The 23,725-nt window shown below is 35.4% G+C and overlaps 3 protein-coding genes across 5 annotated transcripts; 2 read left to right on the plus strand and 1 right to left on the minus strand.

Moving 5' to 3' along the window:
* The first annotated feature begins 525 nt into the window (after nucleotides 1–525).
* On the plus strand, nucleotides 526–10,676 carry LOC117934434. 2 transcript variants are annotated; one of them, XR_004654489.1, is made up of 7 exons: nucleotides 526–1,174; nucleotides 1,440–1,642; nucleotides 3,384–3,675; nucleotides 3,774–3,859; nucleotides 3,944–4,035; nucleotides 8,008–8,158; nucleotides 9,788–9,869. XR_004654489.1 is itself a non-coding variant. In XM_034856113.1 (6 exons), the coding sequence occupies exons 1-6, from the start codon at nucleotides 875–877 to the stop codon at nucleotides 10,033–10,035; spliced, it is 1,221 nt and encodes a 406-aa protein (XP_034712004.1). In that variant the 5' UTR covers nucleotides 528–874; the 3' UTR covers nucleotides 10,036–10,676. The 2 variants fall into 2 exon arrangements, 1 of the variants encoding a protein (XP_034712004.1); XM_034856113.1 differs by lacking the exon at nucleotides 8,008–8,158 and having other exon boundaries at nucleotides 528–1,174; nucleotides 9,788–10,676.
* Nucleotides 10,677–12,523: 1,847 nt separating this feature from the next.
* On the plus strand, nucleotides 12,524–19,325 carry LOC117934433 (kinesin-like protein NACK1). 2 transcript variants are annotated; one of them, XM_034856112.1, is made up of 15 exons: nucleotides 12,524–12,725; nucleotides 13,999–14,408; nucleotides 14,519–14,608; nucleotides 14,715–14,815; nucleotides 15,022–15,138; nucleotides 15,259–15,340; nucleotides 15,431–15,498; nucleotides 15,594–15,653; nucleotides 15,754–15,878; nucleotides 16,585–16,783; nucleotides 16,899–17,009; nucleotides 17,105–17,197; nucleotides 17,298–18,254; nucleotides 18,383–18,702; nucleotides 18,793–19,325. In XM_034856112.1, the coding sequence occupies exons 2-15, from the start codon at nucleotides 14,171–14,173 to the stop codon at nucleotides 19,118–19,120; spliced, it is 2,889 nt and encodes a 962-aa protein (XP_034712003.1). In that variant the 5' UTR covers nucleotides 12,524–12,725; nucleotides 13,999–14,170; the 3' UTR covers nucleotides 19,121–19,325. The 2 variants fall into 2 exon arrangements, with proteins under 2 accessions (XP_034712003.1, XP_034712002.1); XM_034856111.1 differs by having other exon boundaries at nucleotides 14,013–14,408.
* Nucleotides 19,326–20,611: 1,286 nt separating this feature from the next.
* Nucleotides 20,612–21,320, minus strand: LOC117934435 (non-specific lipid-transfer protein 2-like). The gene has a single exon (XM_034856114.1). The coding sequence runs from the start codon at nucleotides 21,259–21,261 to the stop codon at nucleotides 20,983–20,985; it is 279 nt and encodes a 92-aa protein (XP_034712005.1). The 5' UTR covers nucleotides 21,262–21,320; the 3' UTR covers nucleotides 20,612–20,982.
* Between the last annotated feature and the right edge of the window lie 2,405 nt (nucleotides 21,321–23,725).

Raw genomic sequence — 23,725 nt, forward strand, 5'->3', positions numbered from 1 at the left:
AACTTCACGTCCTAGTAGGCCCAATCCAACTCATGTCTAAAATTTGATTATAATATTCTAAAAAAAAATAATTGTTCAAAAAACTATTGCGAGAAAGAGAATAAAAGATATTAATAAATGGTCTAATGTTTTCCTTCATCTAAAGAAAAGGATATATCAACATTAATGTACAAGATTTAATTTATTTATTAAATAAATGTAATTGCACACATGTCATTATCTCATTCGCCACAATAGTCATTATTCCCTGACAAATAATAAAAAGGAATATTTTAATCACTACATTTTTTTTTTCATAATTTGAAATGTCGTAATTATTACAGCCTTTTATTACACTTTTAACAAATTTGCGACCTTTTATGATACTTTTAGAAAAATTGCGTGATATTATTATTAGTGTAATATTTTCATCCCATGTAGAGAGGATTTTTTATTTCTAAAAAAGGAAAAAAAAAATCTTACATTAATAAAAATAAAATAAAAAAAATAGTGATTTAATTCTTCCTCTTCCATTTATAATACTCTCTGCTTCAAGTTTTCTTCTCCTCTGCTCCACTGCTCTTTTTCTCCTTCCTGCGGTTTAGATCTCTGCATTTCTCGCAAATTACTGTACCTGTTCTTTCTTTGATCTGATCACTGGCTACATATCTTCGATTCTGCTTGCTTGGTCACTGAGAAACCTCCCAGAAAAGAAAAGAAACTCAAAATTTTGAATTTTTTTTAATAGATTTGGAGGACTATGAGAAACTGAAATCTTAGCTCAACCGCGAGTGATAGTGAATAGAGGTATTATTATTATTTTTTAAATTTTGGGAGCCAGAATTTTCTGTTCTTCTCCTCCGTTTCCTGCCGAAAGGGTTTTGTGGCTGTGGAGATGTTGGGGACTAGTTTGCAGCTTCGGCGGGTTCATGGTGAGGATCGGTTCTACATTCCCGGGAAAACGAGGAAGAATCTGATTCAACAAAGGCAACAGCTTCAGAAAGCTAAGAGTGATGTGACTGAGAAAACCGCTTCATCTGCAAAGAGCAAAACTGCGATTTCTGAGAATAGAAACCCTGAGGCATCCTCATGTTCGATTGCTAAGCCTTCTTCCGAGCCGTCCACAGCTCCTTCTAACCTTGATCGGTTCTTGGAATCAACGACTCCTTCGGTGCCGGCGCAGCACTTCTCTAAGGTTTAGATAATCTGGATACTTGTATGCCCTGTTTGGTTACTGGGAAAATGTAGAAAAAATGAAAGAAAATCAAAATTTTAAATGTTAGGTTTTCTATTATCGGGACCTGTTTGGCTTAGTGGGATTTAGGTAGTTTTTTTTTTTTTTTTTTTTTAATAATTTTTTTAATTTTCCTCCTTTATCTTGACAACCAAACGGGCAGGTGATTGGTGATTTTTGCCAGTTTGTTATGTTCTGAAAAAATTGTGATTTTGTTATTTTGCAGACTACATTGAGGACTTGTGACATTGAGTTTCAACATTACTTCACATTGGGTGATTTGTGGGAATCTTTTATGGAATGGAGTGCGTATGGGGCAGGAGTGCCTTTGGTATTGGATGGGAGTGATCCTGTTGTTCAATACTATGTCCCATATTTATCAGGCATACAATTATATGTTGAATCTACAACTTCGAATGCTAAATCAAGGTATTAGTTTACCTGTATGGATTTGTGTTATGGAATGCTGAATCAAGGGATTAATTTTACCTGTGCGGATTTGTATATGGGTGTGTAAGCTTTTAATATCTGTGATTATGTGAGTACAGGTTTTTTGAGTTGAATATCATATGTTTTATTGCATTTTCCTTTCCATATGATCATGGTTCTTTCTTTGTTTGCTTTAAGATTTTAGTTGAAGCAATGTAAGTTGGTTCTGTAATAAGTACCATTCTCTGTTCTTACCCAATTTTCCATTTGATTTTTTTTTTCTTTTCTTTTAGAAGTTTAACTATCCTTTTTGGTTAGTTTTCAGTTTGATTTTTTTTTTGAAGTGTTTAGTTCCTTTATTCATAATCCTGAGCATCTGTAGCTGTTGAATTGATTTATCTGGGTTGAAGGGGATTCATGATAGCTGCTTCTCCGTGGTGGGTATGGGAAATGATTGTCCCCATAAGCTTAATTTGTTTTTTTGGTGGCTAATCAAATTAGAAAATTGCTTCTTTCTTTCATTGTTGGGCATAGTGCATTTGGAACTAGAAACTTGAATGTTCTTTGGTATATCTACTCGAAGAATTAAGGGATTCATGTAGAAACTTTGATGGATCATATTCCGGTTTTCAGTCAGTGATATAACTATGGATTGGACACCAATATGCTGTATCCATTATGGCAAGAGGAGTCTTCTTCTTACACATATTATTCAATATGAATGTTCCTGTGCAAAAGAAATGAGGGTATGTTCATTGATTGTATCCTCTTGATGTGCATGAGAGTCCACCAAGTTTTGGGATTTGATCATGGATCTCATGACTCAATTGTTAAGGTTTTGTGAAGAGCAAGTTTGAACGACAACTGTAAGTGTTTTGTGGATTCATCAATTGCTAAAGAATGGAAATACTTAATTGGGCATTTATGATATACTGGTATACTAAATAATAACAATAATAATATTAATAATCATAATCATAATGTTGTTATCAATAGTGATGCTGAGGATTATGAAATACTGACTAAAATCATCTCAAATATCAAGAAAATTTTCCTTAAAAGTGTGTCTCATCTTTCTTCTGTAAATCTTTCTTTCTTATTTATTTTATTCTTGGTTTCTTGTGTAAGAAAACAACTAGATGATATGGATTGAAGCAAGTTCAGGAATCAAATAAACAAGCCTTATCAGAAAACAACTATTTTATGTTGGTTCTGGGGTTCCTGTGATGTTTCAGGCACAATTTTATAAATCAAACTTCCTCCCTATAAGGATTGAATTTCTGATAATGCAAGAGCTATTACGTTCAAGGAAAAGGGGAGATTATTATTATGTGTCTAACTATTAACACATTGAGGTTGTATATACCCTGTGTGTTGTGCCTAATTTTTGGTAAAGGTTGTCTACACCATATCTTTTCATCTACTTTTTTATCACTTGATAGTGTCATGAAGGATTTGTGTTTTGCTTTTTGAAGGTTTTTTGGTGCCACATTGAGATTAACAGTCATGTTGAGCCTACAGACCTTCTTTGACTTAATATACTGGAGATCTTGGTCTCTGTTGATTTGGCTGCAATCTTTCCTTTTGCTTTTTCACTAATCTGCAGTGTTTTGATTCCATTTTTATGATATTTTAATATCTTAATGATTTTCTTTTGGAAGGTTCACCACCTCTGTGTTCGCATGGTTCTTTATGCAATACCTGTTGGTGTCTGATATAGTTTCACTTTTCATATGGATAGGCAAGCTGGCGAGGACAGTGACAGTGACTATTACAGGGACTCAAGTAGTGATGGAAGTAATGATTACGAATTTGAAAAAGGGATGAAGTTTTCTAGGGAGCAGCAGGCTTGTCACTGTCCAGCAAGTGATGTCCCTATTCAAATGGGCAGGTTGTCTTTAAGGGAAAAACACAATACAGTTCAAGAAGGCTTTTCTAGTGATGATAGTGAGGCTAGCAATTCTCATGGTCACCTGATTTTTGAGTATCTTGAGCACAATCCTCCTTATGGTCGAGAACCGTTCGCCGACAAGGTTAGTAGTTGTTTCTTATAACATGGACTTTAGTAAACTTTCGGTCTTAAATGCTCTGAATCGACTGCCCTATGTCATTTGCTGTATTATTGTTACAGATACTAGATCTCGCACGTGAGTATCCTGAGCTGAAAACACTAAGAAGTTGTGACCTGCTGCCTGTCAGTTGGATGTCTGTGGCATGGTAATGTCAATATGATCTATAAATCAGAATGGTTTGTGTCTGATACACATCAGTGATTCTTTTTCTCTAATGGAATTATTGTAGGTATCCCATATACCGAATACCCATGGGACAGACATTAAGGGATTTGGATGCTTGCTTTCTAACTTACCATTCTCTTTCTACACCCATGAAAGGTAATTATGAATTTTCAGTAGTCTGGATAACTGTATTTTATTACTCTTAACTTAACATTCTCAATCAACAAACTCTTAAGAGAAATTCCTTCTTATTTGTAGTTTGATATATAACTGTTAATTTTTTTTTTTGTCAATTGAATAGTTGTACAAACTCTTCTCGTCATTTATGTCATTTACCTGAATATGGATGATTTATCTTTATATAAAACTTTAAGCAAAGGTACCTAATTGATTATTTCATTAGTAGCTGATGAGTTCCTATATTGCAATTGCATTTAAAAAAATATCAGAGGAAGGAATTTTTGTTTTTCTATAATTCCTTTCTTTTGTGAAAAGCTTAAGCAAATCTAAATATTATATTAGCTTAAATTGATCGGGATTAGAATCATAATTGACCTTGATTTTAGGTTGAGTTCTTTTCCCTCAACCATATTACATGGGTTTGGGTACAGGTGTTAGGTGCGGTTATTTATGTAGGTGTTAGATCCTTTGCATCCCAAAATCTTAGGACATAGGGATTTGGTTGAAAAGGGTCTTAATTATGGGTGTAGGTACTTGGCTATGATATTAAATACCATATGTTTATTTTAATCGAATGTCAGCACATTATATATTTTCTATTTATCTTTAGATTTTTAATATATTAATTTTGATTTTTTATTATATTAATTATTATATTTATCTTAAATTTTTTATTTTAATAGGATGTTTAGGAGAAGTTTTAGGAAATTAAATGAGAACATATTAAATATTTACCATAAATGTTAAGAACTTTTAGGAAAATATATGGTTGATTTTGAGTGAACATCTATTAGTTGAAAACTTCCAAAATTTATATTTTTAATTATTTAATTTGAAGTTAATTTATTTTTAAATTTTATAGGACTTAAGTTTTTTAATTTTAACATTGATATAGCTTAACTATGTCGTATTGGACAAGGATCTCACACCCACACCTGTGTTATATCGTATTAACATGGGTGTTTTAGTTGAAATTAAAGTATTGGTGTATCATAGCCCCTGAGTTAAAACTTCAGTTCATGAATAGATTTAATAACTAAGAAAAAATAATATATTTATAAATTAAAATTATATACCAAGGTACATAGGTTGTATACAAAGGATATCAAAAGGCATAGCTCAAAGGAAGGAAAATACAAAAAACTGCCCCCTCCATCTAGATCCCACCTAATCTACAAAATAGATTAAAGGTATTGATCCTTCTACAATATACATCCTAACCCATGTCCATAAGCATATAACAAAGGAGATCTTTAACAATTGAATTGATAGCTTTGCATTTTCAAATGCTTTTCAATTCGTTTCTTCCCGCAATGTTCAAAAAGTACACAACAGGCAACTCTCCATACCTTCATGTGTTTTCTTCCCACAAAGGAGCCATGTTGACTTAAGAGAGTCTCCCTAACCAAAGAAGGAAGGACCCATCTAACTCCAAATAAAGAGAACAATAGCTGCAACAACACCCTTACTTTAGTATGCTGAAGGAAGATGTGATTAATAGATTCCACTTTACTTTTACAAAGGTAGCATTTTGTTTTCCAATGACCATCCTCTCTAAAGTTGATCTAAGGTCAATACCCTTCTCCAACTAGCTTCCAAAGAAAAAAAAAAGCTCAATTTATTCGGGACCCATGAATTCCAAATAATGTCTTCTTGAAAAAGGATTGTGCACCCTAGCTTTAGAATATAATAAAGAGTTTTGTCTGAAAAGACACCATTCCTTGAGTCCACCCACACCACCTTGTTTTTCTCTTACCTTTCCATAAATTTCCCTTGCAACCTTCGGAAAAAAGTCTTTAGACTGTGTAACTCCCAATTGGTGAAGTGTCTAGCAAAATAAGGATTAGTGTCTAGCAAAATAAGGATTTTTGTCTAGCAAAATAAGGATTCTAGTGTCTTTCCTCCCCTCGTTCTTCCCATACATCTCCAATGAAACATACAAAGAGGGAAAAGACACGCATATTGGTTCCTTCTCACACCATCTATCTTTCCAAAACTTCACCTTTCTCCCATATCCACCTCAAAGGATGCTTTATTGTTGAAAATGTTCTACCTCTTTCTAATAGAGTTCCATAACCCGGCTTTATACCTGTTTTTTACCATGTATGACATGTAACCCCCTTCTTCCTCTCCATACTTACCTTAAATAACTTGTTTCCAAAAAGCTGCTCCTTTAGAGGTTTATCTCCAACCCCCCTTACCAAGAAGTGTCTTATTTAGGGAAGAAAGACATTTAATGCCTAACCCTCCCTTACTCTTTTTTTTGTAGATGATCAATCATTTCGCTAAATGCAACTTTTTTCCAAAGCACTACCTCCCTGTAGGAGATTTCTTTAAATCTTCTCAAGCCTCAGTTTGACCTTTCAAGGAATGCTAAACAAGGACATAAAGTAGATAGATATATTGGATAAGGTACTGTGAATCAAAGTAAGCTTGCCTCTTTTAACAATATATTGCCTTTTCCACATCGATACCTTCCAATGAAACTCTGCCATTCTATCCCACACTATTTTTTCCTTGAATAGAGCTCCTAAAGGGAGACTTAAGTAAGTTGACAAAAGGTCTTCCACCCTATACCCTAACCATTTTTTATTTATTTATTTATTTATTTATTTTTTATAGATAAAAAGGAAGATATATTAGAAAGGGCTGCCAAAAAAGCAGCCCAAGGTATACAAAAAGTATATAGCTACCACCAGCCTCCACCACAAAAAAACCAAGATACACCCTATACCCTAACTTTGAAGCTAAATCCTCTACATTGGCAACCTCACCACTAGTGATTAATTCGCTTTTCTCAAGATTAATTTTCAAACCCAACATGGCTTCAAACTACATAAGGAGCTAACTTAAATGGATCATTTGATCTAGTGAAGCCTCACAAAAGACAAGGGTATCTCGTTCATTAATAGTTAAATTATAGTAAGTGATTTTTTTCTCATTTTCTTCCTTTTTCGCTTTTTTTTATTCTTCCATTTTGATAGTGGGAGGAGGGGTGGTACCAAGAGTATTGAAGTCCTCAATAAAGGCTCTATATTTTGACTACAGAGAAGAGAAGTTGTCATGAGTTGCATATAATGTGTAGGTATTGTTTGCTTTGGGTTCACTGTCTTCACTCCATATGGATGCCATTTCTTCTTCCCAGATGATGTGGGACGTCACAACTTACCTCCCATACAAACTTGATGTCTTCTTCGGCCCATGACTCGTGAGGTGCTTGATTTTGCATAGTATTCACCACTCCTTATGAAATGTGAGGAACTTCTCCTCCCTAAGTGACGTGGGATGTCACAATGGTAGTGGAGAAATATGGGGAATGACAATTGTGGACTTAAGAGAAGGTGACTATCTACCATGAAATTAGTTTTTGGAAATGAATTGAAAAGTATTTTGTCATTATGTATTATTTAATATAAATATGAGAGAAATCTTGGTCATATAAAGGCTTGTAAGGTAACTGATCTACTTCACACTCTTTGGATATTGGTTATATGGTTGGTATGGTAGGCTAATTTGTGCATGCAATTGAGAGAGGTGCCCATGTCAGTTGTGTGAAGAAGTATGAGAAAGTGGAATTCAACTTTGACAAAGGGTTTCTTGTATGGTGAAGAAGCATATCTGAAAAGTAGAGCCATGCACAAAACATTAATGCAGGCTGTGCGGGGCTCTCTCTTGTACAAGGTCTACTCATGACTATTGTCCTGTTGTTGGAGAAAATCTAGAACTAGACAAAGCAATAGGTGGATTGTTGCTTACAATGCATGGTAACAGAGCTTGAAGTAACACGGTGTGTGTGAGATGCTTTAGTCTAGGATTTTGTTGGGCAAACTGGATTGCTTCACTAAAGTGCCTATGAGGTTGCATTATGGTTGTAAAGTTGCCATAAACATTTTGCATGGTCTAGGTAAATGTTGGCTTGTTTTTCACTCCTATGTTTGATCTATGCAGATTAACTTGTGGATATCTTATCTGAAGGGGTACAATCACAAATTTTCATACTATTCTTGGCTAGCTAGGTTCATGGCATATATGCACTGGCTTGAGGAGGAGAGTGGTTGCTATTTATTATCAGTTTTAGTCTTCTTTGTTGTCTGATACGGTATGAAAGCATTTTTATCATTTTTGTTTTTAGTATAAGAGGCGGTGGTGTAACCCTAACCTATTGCAATCTTTTGTTCCCTTTTTCAACTCTCTCTCTCTCTCTCTCTCTCTCACACACACACACACACACACACAACTTACACACAAAACCACAAAAATTAGAAAATTGACTTTAGGGAAGGAAGAGAGGGGGGTGGGGGGGTGTTTGTGAGGGCTTGTGGTGTGTTTAACTTTGGTTAGATGTGTAATGCGAGGCTGAATCACCTTTTCTGGATTTATACTAGGCATGGGTGGGTTTTAAGTTCCATTCAATGTAATGAAAAAGAAAACTACCTATAAAAAAGGTGTGGGTAATGGATTATAGAGGTGGGAAGGGAGAGTTTTTTCTTTTAATCCATTGGTTATTAAAGGTGTTTCAAGATGGGTAGATGGCAATGGTGCATAGATTCTGGGATATGTTGTGTGGTATGAGGATGAAAGGGTGGGTTTGGGTAGGGATTGATTGGAGAAAGACTAGACATGAGTGTTTTTTCATTGAAGTCCTTCAATGATGGTTTAATAAGGGAGGGAGGTCAGAGTTGAAAGGTTTCCTTGAAGAGAGATTTGGTACAGTGGGGTTCTTGCAAGGGTCTCTATGCATGGGTGGATCCTTTAGGCAAAATCTTTACCAATAATCTATTTAGTATTTTAGTTTTGTAGTGGAGTGTTCTTCCAATTTAGTATCATTTGTATAAAATGGTTCAGAAATTGTAGATCACTTTTTGATTCAATCTAAGGTAGCATTGCAACTTAGGTGGGTTGGATGGGTCAGAAGATTAACTTGTGTCAAACCTATGTCAAACTCGCACATCAATATAGATATGCTCCTGAACCTGGCAATGGTTTGGGTGGGATGGGGAGGTCCCTGGTTCTCTTCCATGTAAAACAAAGTTATCCATCAAAAACTGTGTATATATAAATATAGAGACATGAAATTGTTGTTTACAGCCATGTCATCTGTCTTGATTTTGACAAGTCACTTGAAGATATTTAGTATGGTAATTATATATGGTCATGTTCTCATGTCTTGATTTTGAGGGGTTTCTCTGTGCATGTTGATACCCAACATCTGTGTCCTTTTCTGCAAAACGCAGGGTTCTGAATTTCTTACTTCTCATTTTGACCTCAGTTGTGTTAAATGCTTTCAGTTCTATTTCCATTTTTTCTTGTCTTGCTTCTATCTATCTGAACATCATTTTGGTTTTGCTCATTTGGTGCATACTTTGTTTCTTGACTTCTAAGCATTCTTAATTCTTTATCCAGTATGATTGGTACTCCATGAATCATACCACACTTCAAAATCAATTGTGCTTCCTAGATATGTGTAACATTTATTTTCCTTTTACGCTTTCTCAGTTTTAGTGCATTTACCACATCCATGATGGGTGGGGAAAAATAACGTGATACACTGTAAGAGGTGTGACAACTATAGTTAAAGCCACATCATACACTGTTATTAACATGCCAGACGTTATGCAAGTAGTTTTGTCTCATGATATATAGGATGTTTTTCTTTTTTCTTTTTAACCGTTATTATTATTTTTATATCCATTCATCTCTTAGATTTGATGCAATATAATTTCTGCAGATGGTGGAAGCACACAAGCTGCAGTAGAGGTCTATCCCAGTGAGATGGAGGGTGTCCCAAAGATTTCATTACCTGTTTTTGGCATGGCTTCCTATAAGTTCAAGGGTTCCATATGGATGCAAAATGGGACATGTGAGCATCAACTGGTGAATTCTCTCGTGCAGGATGCAGGTAACCGGTTAAGACTGCTGGAGGTCAATCACCCAGATTTCCAGTTCTTTGTTTCACATGGTATGTACCGCAGGTGAATTCGAGAGATTATTCACCCTCCAAATGGTCCTCTTGTCCATGCTGCAAACATGGCCTGAAAGAACGACATTTCTTGCATGTTCAAGCTGAGGTTAAAAATGTCTTTGTTATGGAGATTATAGTGGCATGCTGTGCAAGGGAGCTTTATCTGATTTGGATTTCCTGTTACTTGACAAAGAAAAAGAAAAAAAGAGAAAGAAGGAAAAAGGCAAAAACCACATGATTAAAAAAAGGGAACAAAAGAGAAAAAGATAAAGCTTCCATGGAATAGGACGAAGCAGAATAAGGCCGAAGACGAGTGGCAAAAACAAAAAATAAAGGCAAATACAATATGAACATGGAGATTTATATATATGAGATTAAGCTAAATTGTCCTGATAGATGGTTCTGGGTACTGCTAGCGGGCATAAGTTCCTTTTGGTTGCAAGATTTCTTTTATATATATTTATGTCCTGATAAAGAGAATATTTGGTACTTCTATATGTTTCTGTCGGGATTTTGATTTGAATGATGTATAATAGGGCTTTAAATAGAGCCTCCCCTCTGGGACACTAACTCATGTGTTGTTTGATTAGTAGGAAAAGCAAAAAGAAGTGTTTAAATTATATAACTGTTTCAAATAGTTCTTCAATTGCATCAAGAGACTCTACTGGTAGGCCTGCTTGCATGTTTTGCATTTTTTATTTTATTTTATTTTGTTTTATTTTGTTTTATTTTATGGTTGCTTGAGAGGCATTCTACTTCAAAATGTGAAATATGATGTAAACTTTGATGGGGGAAAAGGCAATATATTGGTTCTGTAAACTGTGTATACATGTTTTAGGCAATAAGCATGACACTATGCCCCAAGATCGTTGTCTGAGTAACCTCGCTAATTAATAGGAAATTTTTTCCAAACCGTTGGTGTGGGAATCCGGCCGGTACAAGGATGAGATTTGATTTGAAATGGTGGACAATTGTTTTCATGGTTGCAAGTTAAAATGGAGACTGGAAAGGAGGGAGATGATGTTATTTGGAATGGCAAATGGGAGTATGAATTGAGCCTTGGAATGGAAATGATGGTAGTAGTAATTGACAGGCTGGAACCTGGGAGCCAATTCTTAATCATTTTCACAGGGGCCCCATTGGCCGGAGCTTGAGGGCCTCTTCTCCCGTCCTAAGTCAACTACTTGTTGAGTTCCTGGCAAGCCCTGCTGGCATGGCTAATACCAATTACTGGTAACGGCTTCAACCCTAATTTCAGATTTAATGCTCCTATTTGGATTATTTCTTTTTTTTTTTTTAATAAAAAATAGAAAATAGTAGTAAGTTCTTCATAAAATAAAATAACTGTTATATAAAGAAATTTAAAATTACTTTTAAATTTTGTAAAATTTAAATTAATAATTTTTTTTAATATCTCAGTTTTTTAAAACATTTTTTTAAATATAAATTTTAATAATTTTTTTTTACATTTTATATAAAAGTTAGTATGCGTTCCTATTTTTAAAAAGTAAATATTTGAACTACACTTAATATTATATTAAAAAATAAAATATAATGTTATTTTATTTTTAAAGTAAAACCTAATATTTATTACTTATTGATTTAAATTAATTTAAAATTAAATTATTCTTTAACTTATTGACTTAAAACTTATTACTTATTTTTTTTTTTTACTTTATGTATTAAAAATGTTTCTTAAATTTAACTTAAAATTTATTTCAAGTTATTAAATATTCATATTTAAGATATCCTGGATATATAAAAAAGTCTTAAAATATTTACTATAAAAAATAACTTATAAATATGAAATTATGGTTGTTAAAATATATTATCATTAAAAAATATTTGAAATAAAAAATAATTTAATTATTTTAATTACTTAAAGTTAAAAAGATAAACATATTTAATCATCTTAATAATTTGAATTAAATTATTAAATATCTTTTAAGTCATTGAGCTGATTTACTAAACACCATCAAAATTTAAAATTTATTCTTAATTTAAATATGTCTTTCTCTTATTTGTAAGATAGATTTTCGGACATATCTGCTCTATCATATTAAATACAGTTATAATAATTTATTTGTTGTCATTTTTAAGGACATAGTTAAATTTATTAAATTAACTAAATTTGATTTTTTAAATTGATTATTCAATTATCAATCTTTCAATGGGGCAATCTGTGTATTTATTCAAGACAATTGGGTAATAAAATAAATTTTCCAGAAAATGAGTGCCACTAATACATTTATCCAAAACTCAAGGGGTACCTAATCAATTTTACCGTTTCCATTTTTGTCATTTTGTCGGGAGAATTTATTATTAAATAATGAATAAATTAATAATAAAATTGTTTTAAACTTGAAATGCGGCACCGCTTTGAAGTATAAGATTGAATGCGAGAAAATGACGATAAATTAGGAAACGAAAAGGTGGCTGAGAAAATAGAACTAGCCGTTGGGGCCAGTGAATTCAAAATGATTGGTCACAGACAGACACACACCATCAACACTCAATAGCCGTTGAGAGCCTCAGAGTTCAAAATCCATTTCTCCCAAACCTAGATTTCCAGAGAAAAGCTCTCTCTCTAAACTCTCCGTCGTCTCTCTACATTCTTCTTCGTCTAAGCTTCTCTTCTTGTGTTCGGATCTGAGTGTCGTTGAGGGCTCGCGCAGTTTCTCAATCGGCTCTGATTTGAAGTTCTGTGAGTATTCCATCTCTCTCTTGGTTTTTTTTTTTTGGAATTGTTTCGTGTTTTTTAGAATTAGATTTTTAACTTTCAGGTGGAATTCTGTTTTTGTTAAGTTTCGGTTCCAGATTTGGTGAATTTTGTCTAATTTTTGTGATTCCTTTTTCTGATCCAACACAGAAGGAAATTGTTTTTTTCATGGTCCGGATTTTTAGGTTTTCTTTAACAAATTATATTGTGATAATTTAAATGGAAGATATTAGAGCTCCTTTTGGTTGTTGAGAAAATGTTGAGAAAGAAAGAGAATAAATTTGAAACTCTATCAAAAGCTTTTTCACTTTTTATTATTTTAATTTTTCAAATTTACATTTTAAGATTCAGGTAGAATTTGTTGTTCAAGATGTCTAGAAAGTCATTGATATTCTATATTTGTTCAGTTTCCATACAAATTTTGATAGAGTTCCTTGGTTTTTCTGGTTTTTTCAGTATTGATAAATTAAAAACAAGCAACCATTTTCATTTCCTTGATTGAGTCTGGAATTTTATGCTTTTTGAAATGTGAAAAATCCTAAAGCCTTTTTTGATGCTCAAAAGAGAGAGAGAGAGAGAGAGAGAGAGAGAGAAAGAGGAAGGAAACAATAAGAAAAGAAATTTAAGATCTTGTTTCAAACATTCTCCAGCATACTGTTCTTTTACTACAATTGAGTAACAAAAAATCATATCAGTTCTTTCAACATTTAATCAGATTATCTATTTTCTTCTGACTTCTTTCAACATAAGAATGGAAACTTTTTATTCTCTTCAATTCAAATGCTGATTTTAGGCCAAAAATAAAAAGAATTGATGAATTGTGTGAAGTAGCACACACATAAGGAGGATTAGGAAATTTTGACATGTTGGGCTGATATCCCTGCAAGACATGAAGAGATAGAAATGCTATTAACTTGGAAATTCCTGACCTGGAAAGATGAAAGATATTAAACCCTTTGGTGTCTTTTCCTTATATCTTGTAAGCTGCAAGCCTGCCGTTAGGGAGATGGGAATGCTTGCAAAGAATATTGTGGAGAAGAAATTATTTTCTGTGACCTGACTTGCAGAGACTTGAGAACCAAAATTTTAATTTATTTTCCTTCATTTCCCTATAACTTGAATGGAAACCGATAACTTAATGCTTTGAGCCCCAAGGTTTCTTTGCTTGGCTTTCACTGTTTCAGGTCTTCATGGATGTATATGCATATATAGTATTTCCATTTGTTAATGTCAAAGTCAATTAAAGTTGTAATTTCAGTTTGTTTTATGCAGATCTGTGACGGTTTTGACAGATATATATCTTTGTATCCTACATCTATTTAAACCGAACATAACCCATCAGCCTCTCGTGGGAGGAGAGGCTCAGACCATACTTTTATTTGGTCGATCTTTTCTTAATTGGTTTATCAAGGACAAAAGTAGATTTAAATATGACTGTTCGGACACCGAGCACACCAGCTTCAAAGACAGACAGAACACCAGTATCAACCCCTGGAGGGTCCAAAGTCAGAGAAGAGAAGATTGTGGTGACAGTACGATTAAGGCCTTTAAGTAAAAAAGAGCAGTCAGCTAAAGACCAAGTCGCATGGGATTGCATTGATGATCACACGATTGTGTTCAAGCCACCACCTCAGGAGCGTTCACCTCAACTAGCCTCATTTACATTTGGTATATTGCTAACATTTTTATCATTTTCTCGTCATTTAATTTTCCTGAAATGCTCATCTTGTATGTTTTTAGATTCTGTAAAAACTAAGTGTGGGGGATTGATGTTACAGATAAAGTCTTTGGTCCTGCTTCTTTGACTGAGACGGTATATGAGGAAGGCGTCAAGAACGTTGCTTTGTCTGCTTTGATGGGCATAAATGGTAGTGAACATCTGTATATTATCTGTCTGTTAATATCTCTTTAATAGTTTATTCAATTATAAGCATATATCCAGGCTAAATCTACTTTTATCCCTTATTTTTACAGCAACTATATTTGCATATGGGCAAACCAGCAGTGGGAAGACTTACACAATGAGAGGAATAACAGAGAAAGCTGTTAATGATATCTATAAGCATATAATGAATGTAAGCTTTATCTGAACCTAGAATTAATTTTGCCAAGTAATTCAGTTGGTTGGCAGTGTTGGATGTAGACTTAGATTGAGAGTCTACACTCAGAAACAACTCTGAGTGAAAAAAAGACCATTGAATTTGTTTAAAATTTTTTGTTGACCAAATTGGATGAATTGCAGATTCTAACATGGATTTTTGTTCTTTTGATACAATCACAGAGTCCTGAGAGAGATTTTACAATAAAGATTTCTGGACTAGAAATTTATAACGAGAATGTCAAGGACCTATTGAATTCTGAATCGGGTCGTAACCTTAAGCTGTTAGATGATCCAGAGGTATATAATTGACTGTTCAAAGTTTGATATTAAAGTTCTGGTGTTGACTGTTTTTGTTTCTGCATATGCCTTTTTCCCTGCACTCATTGAGTTCTTCATATTTCCTTTTCCTGCATGCAGAAAGGAACTGTGGTTGAGAAGCTAGTGGAGGAGACTGCAAATAATGACCAGCATTTAAGACATTTGATCAGCATTTGTGAAGGTAAATAAGTGGAACTGTTGATATGAGTTGACTTCAACTATGTAGGGATTGGTATTGAGCTTTTAATGGATTTTCTTACATATTGTATAGCTCAAAGGCAAGTGGGTGAAACTGCCCTCAATGACAACAGCTCTCGATCACACCAGATAATAAGGCTGGTTAGTTTCATGGCCAATAATTTCACTTGATGCTTGTCAAACCAAATATTGCTATTGCGAGCTCATGGTAACTATTTTTTGGATGACAAATGCAGACAATAGAAAGTACTCTCCGAGAAAATTCAGGTTGCGTCAAGTCTTTTGTTGCTAGCCTGGTAAACCTAAAAGAGAATTTTTTTTATTTTTATTTTTTATCATTTGGTCATTTTCATGAACCATTGCTTTTGTGGGTGTAACTCTTTCAATGTCCTGCAGAACTTTGTAGATCTAGCTGGAAGTGAAAGAGCCTCACAGACACATGCAGATGGTGCAAGGCTCAGGGAAGGCTGTCACATTAACCTTAGCTTGATGACTCTCACAACTGTAATCAGAAAACTCAGGTCAGAAATGTTTCAGTGGCATACTTTTCTATGTTGAGATTAAGAAACTCAATTTTTCAGCAGCACACTTTCTGCTTTTGTTTAATTATTGAGTAGCAGGTGGTTATATTTTCGCTCTACCCTGTTTATCTACTGCACATCCTTTGTATTTATGCAGGGTGCACATTTTGCATGCTATGAAGTAGTTATATTATAAGCAAAAGGTGGAGTGGAAATAGATCCCCTTAATAATATATTAGCATTTATGGTTTAGGATTGAAACTCTTAGTACCAGTTAAACAAAAAGTGGAGTTTAAAGGAACTCCACCTTTGATATTCTATGAAGCTCTTCCTTCCATTTCAGTTTTACATGTCATAAAGGAACTCCAGGATGGGTTCAATATCCATTTTAACATTGCAATGACATACAAAAAACAGGAGAAAGAATCTCACAAAAAAATTTCCGAATTTGTGTTAGAAGTCTTAAGGGGTATGCTATGTGCTGAACTCAGGTATATGTCTACCTGAATGAGACCAGATACATATGCTCATTTCAACAGCATAACCTATGTAGTTGCACTTCTAATTCTAGGTTTTGTGTCCTTTGATTCTATGGAAAATGTGTTCGGCCTGAAATTGTTTCTCCTTAAGAAAAGTTCTTGGGATAATTGTGTCTGACAATTAATTAATTTTCTTCTTGTTCCTTGTTGACTGTTTTTGCTTGCAGTGTCGGGAAAAGAAGCGGTCATATACCCTACCGAGACTCAAAACTCACTCGCATATTGCAGCACTCACTTGGTGGGAATGCTCGTACTGCAATCATCTGCACTTTGAGTCCAGCTTTGACACATGTTGAACAATCTCGGAATACACTCTTCTTTGCCACCCGAGCAAAGGAAGTGACAAATAATGCTCAAGTCAATATGGTGATGACTCTTAAGTTCCTCCCTTGGTCAAGTCAATAGTGCTTGTGCAAAAGCACTTCTATTACTGACAACCACACATGTTGAAGCTTTATTTTTGTTTGAAACATTTAACTAGGTTGTTTCAGACAAGCAGTTGGTGAAACATTTGCAGAAGGAAGTAGCCAGGCTGGAAGCAGAGCTGCGCACCCCAGATCCATCAAAGGAAAAAGATATGAAAATCCAGCAGGTAGTCAACCATATAAGTCTAGCTTTATTCTGGCTCCAGTTAGAAGGGAAATAAATCCCTAATAATTATATTTTATTGTATTTGACTATGCTTAGATGGAGATGGAAATTGAAGAGCTAAGGCGCCAAAGAGATCTTGCACAATCCCAGGTGGACGAGTTACGGAAAAAAATTCAGGACGACCCACAGGTCTGTCTCCTCTCATTCTCTTCATAATGTATAGACATCTATCTTGTCTTTCTTTCTTGTAATTTATTTCCAATTCACCTTTATCTTTGCTTGTTTCCAGCCTCAGAGTTCAAATCCATTTGACTCACCCCGTCCAGTGAAGAAGTGTCTCTCTTTCTCTGGTGGATTATCTCCAAAACTTGATGGCAAGGAACCAGGCCATGGTGATAGAATAAGGAATACAATGGGGAGGCAGACAATGAGGCAATCATCAACTGCTCCTTTCACATTAATGCATGAAATTCGCAAACTTGAACACCTTCAGGAGCAGCTTGGAGAAGAAGCTAATAGAGCTCTGGAAGTACTACAGAAGGAGGTGGCTTGTCATAGACTAGGTAACCAAGATGCAGCTGAGACTATTGCCAAGTTGCAAGCAGAAATAAGGGAAATGCAAGCTGTTCGATCAGTGCCAAAAGAAGTTGAAGTTGGCAGTGTTGTTGCTACTAACAAAAGTGTCAGTGCCAACCTCAAAGAAGAAATAACAAAACTTCATTCACAGGGCAGCACCATTGCAGATCTTGAGGAACAGCTTGAAAATGTTCAGAAGTCCATAGACAAATTGGTATTGTCTCTTCCAAGCAATAATCAGCAGTCTAACAATGAATCAATTGTGAAGACCAAGAGTCAATCGAAAAAGAAAAAGTTGATTCCCCTAGCTTCGAGTAATGGTGCCAACAGGCAAAATTTCATAAGATCTCCCTGTTCACCTCTATCATCTAGGCAAACATTGGAGGCAGATGTTGAAAATAGAGCTCCAGAGAATGATGACATTGTGTACAGTGAGATAGTGCTGGAGTCTGAGAAGGAGACTCCTACAAAGAGTGAAGAAGGTGGAGATGTCTCATCAAAGGAGGGAACTCCTGGCTACCAACGTTCAAGTTCAGTAAACATGAGGAAAATGCAGAAAATGTTTCAGAATGCAGCAGAGGAGAATGTGAGAAACATAAGAGCATATGTGACGGAATTGAAAGAACGTGTGGCCAAGCTACAATACCAAAAGCAGCTACTTGTTTGCCAGGTAGAATAGAGACTTCCTTCCTATCAGATGGTTTATATTTTCTTTGAAGGCATTTCCATTTTAAATGCATCCAACTTCAACTTACAATCTTGGGAACTTTGTTTCTTTTGCACTTGTTATGGCACCAGGTGCTTGAGATGGAAGCAAATGAAGCAGCCGGATATAATTTAGAGGAAGAGAACACAGCTGAGCCAGAGGAGCCCCCAGTTTCTTGGCATGTCACTTTTAGGGAGCAAAGACAGCAAATCATTGAGTTATGGGATTTGTGCTTTGTTTCCATTATTCACAGGACACAGTTCTATTTGTTATTTAAGGGGGACCCAGCTGATCAGATATACATGGAAGTGGAGCTTAGACGGCTGACTTGGTTGCAGCAGCACTTGGCAGAGCTCGGAAATGCAAGTCCAGCTCGAGTAGGAGATGAGCCCACAATTTCTCTATCATCAAGGTTCTGCCTTATCTCTTGTTACACTACTTTGTGAGTGCCTTCTGTTTCTTTGTCATTCAAGACACTGACAATTTGGATTTTAACATACAGCATTAGAGCATTGAAGCGCGAGAAAGAGTTCCTGGCAAAGAGATTAACTACTCGTTTGACCCTTGAAGAGAGAGAGCTGTTGTACCTGAAGTGGGATGTTCCACTAGAAGGGAAGCAGAGGAAGATGCAGTTTGTGAACAAGCTTTGGACGGATCCCCATGATGCCAAGCATGTACAGGAGAGCGCTGAGGTTGTGGCAAAGCTGGTAGGGTTCTGCGAAAGCAGCAATATGTCAAAGGAGATGTTTGAGCTCAATTTTGTGCTTCCAGCAGATAAGAGGCCATGGATTACGGGCTGGAACCAAATATCAAACCTTCTTCATCTGTGAGAAACTTTACATTTCTTTTGTAAGTACTTTACACCATTACATTCTTGTGTAAATGAATTTTGGAGTTTCCCCTCCGAGATGTTTTTAATTATTTCATTATGGTGTGACTGCTTGAGCGCACTATGAATGATGATCAGTTTGAGGCACATCAACTGTTTTTGTAATTCTCATTTCCAATAAAAGAGTTTGATTCATTTGGCTTCCATTTGTGTGTTGATCTTTCAATTTCTCTCACTTTATGAAGTTCTTAGACATTATCACAATGCATTACAAAAAACAAACACATTGTTTTTGGTCACAAATGTAATTGCTGAGTTCTAAACTGACACAAAATACAGATTAGCTTTTACATACAACCATTAGTTGTGCAGCGAACATCCGGGGAGCTGTCAAATATTTTTCTATAACAAGTTTTGTAGAAACTCTGTTCTACAGGTACAAGGTTGGTGAGGTGATGTCTTTGGATGGACATGATTTCCTCTACCAAAAGCATCTCAAGGTTTCGGGCAAAGCAGTTGAGTGTGAGCAACTGAAGGAAACATTCACACAGATATTGTAGCTGAGATGGGGATGAGTTGAGGTGAAATAGTATGAAGGACAATTATAATAGGTATAATGAGTCCAATTGAAATCTTCAGGGACAGAGATGAAGCAAGATGATTAATTGGAGCTTTTGAGATACCATTCTTGGGGTAGAACTTGAAAAATTAAGTTGGTTAGTTTGATCTTGGACCATTTAACTGTCCCTTAGCAGACTTCCTTTTTTTTTTTTTTTTTGGATTTTTAGGTATCTTGCATCTCTGTTTTGAAAATGGGAATGCACTGACCTTTGATCGTACAGAAGAATTGTGAGCAATTGAAACTCTACATTCAATCTCCATGTGCGCTTGTCTGTATACTGGGTGGGTTAGGTAAAGAAATAACGAAAAATTCCACTTAACGTTGAAAAACTAGTGTTAGTACTGATAAGCCCCAAAACAACAGTAGTTGGTGATTGCAAACTGACAAATGGCTAAGGTTGCTCGAAAAGTAGACTACCTTGAATAGAATTGTGAGCAATTGAAACTCTACATTCAATCTCCATGTGCGCTCGTCTGTATACTGGGTTAGTTAGGTAAAGAAATAAGGAAAAAGTCCACTTAACGTTGAAAAACTAGTCTTAGTACTTATAAGCCCCAAAACAACAGTAGTTAGTGATTTGCAAACTGACAAATGGCTAAGGTTGCTGGAAAAGTAGACTACCTTGAATAACAATTACAGAGTCCCCCTTCTCCAGCATTTCCCACTAAATCCTTCTTGCTTGAAGATCCATTATTTCATTACCAAACTAAAGAAAACTATTTACTAATCCAAATTTGAGCATAATCCATGTTTTATGTGCTGAAGTATTGTAGATTCTATAGGGTTCATGTAAAAGATTTCATTTTAGTCCAGACTCCAATATCCATTTCAACCTCAGTAAGCAAAGCTACATTAGGAAAAAGAACAACAGACAGAGAGTGAAAGATTTATTTGATAATTCCATATTCAAACCTTCATTACAACTAGTAACCAAAGGCCATGAGAAAAGAAGAACAAGAGAGACAGAGCAAAAGTAAAATCAGCCAGGGACATGTAGCCATGATCCCAACATTATTTCCACTATAGCTACTAGCCTCCTGCAACAACCAGTATGTGGTAGACCACACCAGATAAATGATACCTTTTTCTCTCCCTAGTCTCTCTACCTATCCATGAAACTATATAGAAAGATGCATGCAGAGGATATTTATATATATATATATATATATATATATATATATATATATATCTAGAAAGAGAGACAGAGAGAAGAAAAAAAGAGTGCCTTAAAATCTAGTTATCTAGCACTTAGGGATGGGAGTCCCACAAGTGCTAGCAACCTTCCTGGCATTGGGGGAGTTGACAAACTTCTTGAGGTTGGGGTTCTTGAGGTACTGGCAAAGGCAAGGCTTCTGTTCCTTGATCTTGCTACAGCATAGTTTAGACGGTGGAGTTGATGATGTGATTGCACCAACGCAAGAGCTCAGTTCCGTGGGGCTGCATGTTACTGCCACTGTGATGTGTGCTTCAGCAAGGAGTAGCACCAGTACGGCACAAACTGTAATATATGATACCTTCATTTTTGCTCTCACAGATATGGTTGAAACAGAGAGAGAGAGAGAGAGAGAGAGAGAGGATGAGTTGATGGTTCATTTGGCTTGGGAAGCTTCTCAATTTATAGAGACTGATGAGACTGATGAGAGAGCCCCACAAGGAACGAGCTAAAACCCCACAAGAAACAGGCTAAGGGGAGAAATTTAATTTCCATCAAGTAAATTCCAAGAACCCAATCGCTGCTCGCTATGTCAATAAATAAAGCAGGCTTGAAGCAATTATTAATGCTTCCCATTGGGGTAGATTTAGTAAGTTCCATCTACCAAAAGTACATGAGGCTCGGTTCAAGGGGTAAACGGTTGAGTTGCAGTAGATCTAGGGGCATGGGTACCTGATGTCCTTGTTGTGGGCCAAAATTTTTTTATATATAAAACATGCTTTTCTACAAACCTCTAGAGAAAGCTTTCTAGCCAAAGTGGGAGGAATTTATATATGATTATTAGGCCTGAACATCTTTGCAGCTAAGAATCAAGATATGAGAGGCCATTAGTCCTCAAATCAGTAAAATGAGACAGATTCACATCAGGTTTGTACTATACATTAAATCAAGATAAGTAGGACTTAGGATACAAGATTGGGAGACTGAAGATATTATCTGTATAATTTGAATGAGATCAAGGAATTAAACAAGGGATTGTGTGGTGTTTTATACTGGGCATTACCAAATAAAAGCACACGTCTTGTATAATGATCCCAAGTTCAGGATATTTTGGTTGAAGAGCCTGGGAGGTAGCATGTTAATGCTAAAGTGAGTTCAACATAAACTAGGATTAGGTATATTTCCAAGAACTTAAGGTAAGTACGATGAATGTTTAATCTGTACTAGAAAAGTAGGGGGTGAAAAACCAGATAAAATCAAGGAACATGAGTTGAGACAACAAGAGATGATACGACAAAGATGTCACTTCAACATAGTTGACGGCGAAGATTCATCCCCAGAAAAGCCTAAGTAATCGGGATTTGGCTTTATGATCTGGTTATTTATCCCCCATCCCAAGTAATGGATCATAAAAGACTATTGAAATGGAAACATGTGAACTCTTTACAGTAAAATCAAACAAAGAGAAACTAAGAAATCAAAGTCCTACATGAGCAATGATGATGGAAATGACAGAGAAATGAATGCTAAACGAGGCTAATAAGCAGGCTTGCTACAACAGTGATCAAATTCAAAGCAGAAACCAACTTTTCATAATGACATCTGTACTTCATCCAAATAGAGCTTTGCCTCAACCTTGATCTAACTTCAACCAAGTTGAGCTTTTTTAATTACCTTTTGTTTTGGGGCGTGATTTTAGAAAAGAAATTAAGCAAATAGTGAAGAATCCAATCTTCTTTTGATTTTGGAAGAGAAAAGAAAATGGAAAAGAAAAAGCACACAACAAAACACTCTCTCAATCAGCTAGTTTTCATCTCAAAAAAGTTGAATTTACCATTTGTCCTTATCTTTTGAGTGCTGCCTTAATTTTGGTTTGAAATGGGACCTCACAGGAAAACATCAGTCTCATCATACTATGTGCTGTCATTAGTCAAAGTACTAATAATCAAGAAAAAAAGAAAAAGAAAAAACATCTGTCCATATCTTCAGCTGATTTCCCTCAAATATCACATTAAATTTCTTATTAATTAATAGCAAATTAATATTTAAAATGAAACAATCAAAACTTTCTCATGATAAAAGCCGGTTTGGTGGCAAAACAAGACCTTATCTAAATTAGCCTTTCAAGGGGCCAAAGACCCTTTAAGAATCATAAAAGCTTTTCACATTTGGCCAATTTGAAAAGAAAAAAGAGCTTTTAACTTGGAAAAATGGCTTAACTTTAACTTCTAAGCTAGCTCAAGACTTTAAACAAAATATAGTCTAGAGACATGCTCTAAACTATCTAGAAATACTTGTGGCAAATGATTTATTTTTGAAAAGAATATATGTGAATATTAGAAGGCAAACATGATTTACATTTTACTTTCAAAGGAACCCATCAATAGAAGAACTCATTGTACATGCCTGCCCAGAGAAAAACAAATTGAAGAGATATAGAGGAAAGAAATTGTAGAAAGCATGGAAAGCAGAGGAAAGGCCACATCTCTATCATACAAGTACGTGAGAAGATGGTTGCAATAGCATGGGGGAAAGGAAAGAAAGAATATACCGACCATTTTACTCACGAGACTTGTAATAATGAAGGGGATTTTGATTACTACCCATGCCTCAAGCGTGGGTGTGTGTGAGAGAGAGAGATAGAGGGGCCACCACAGCTGTGGCTTTCGGTGGCGGTGGTGGTGGTGATGTGAATGAGTCACTCCCTGTATATGGCACACGCACATGCTGTCATCATTCATTTCATCCTCACACCCACCATTTCTTTTTTTTGTGTCATCATTTTTTTTAACCTCACTAATAATCACCCTCATCATTATTATCACTACCCT

Source organism: Vitis riparia, chromosome 17 (assembly GCF_004353265.1).
Source record: "Vitis riparia cultivar Riparia Gloire de Montpellier isolate 1030 chromosome 17, EGFV_Vit.rip_1.0, whole genome shotgun sequence".
Classification (NCBI taxonomy): Eukaryota; Viridiplantae; Streptophyta; class Magnoliopsida; order Vitales; family Vitaceae; genus Vitis; species Vitis riparia.

What these genes read in the sequence shown, in the direction of transcription:
- LOC117934434 (XM_034856113.1), top strand. Translation starts at nt 875, where the DNA reads ATGTTGGGGACTAGTTTGCAGCTTCGGCGGGTTCATGGTGAGGATCGG. An exon ending in GAGAACCGTTCGCCGACAAG is followed by an intron (nt 3,676 to 3,773) that starts GTTAGTAGTTGT and finishes TTATTGTTACAG; the next exon opens with ATACTAGATCTCGCACGTGA. An exon ending in AGTTGGATGTCTGTGGCATG is followed by an intron (nt 3,860 to 3,943) that starts GTAATGTCAATA and finishes GAATTATTGTAG; the next exon opens with GTATCCCATATACCGAATAC.
- LOC117934433 (XM_034856112.1), top strand. Translation starts at nt 14,171, where the DNA reads ATGACTGTTCGGACACCGAGCACACCAGCTTCAAAGACAGACAGAACA. An exon ending in AGCTGTTAGATGATCCAGAG is followed by an intron (nt 15,139 to 15,258) that starts GTATATAATTGA and finishes TCCTGCATGCAG; the next exon opens with AAAGGAACTGTGGTTGAGAA. An exon ending in AAATTCAGGACGACCCACAG is followed by an intron (nt 17,198 to 17,297) that starts GTCTGTCTCCTC and finishes GCTTGTTTCCAG; the next exon opens with CCTCAGAGTTCAAATCCATT.
- LOC117934435 (XM_034856114.1), bottom strand. Translation starts at nt 21,261, where the DNA reads ATGAAGGTATCATATATTACAGTTTGTGCCGTACTGGTGCTACTCCTT.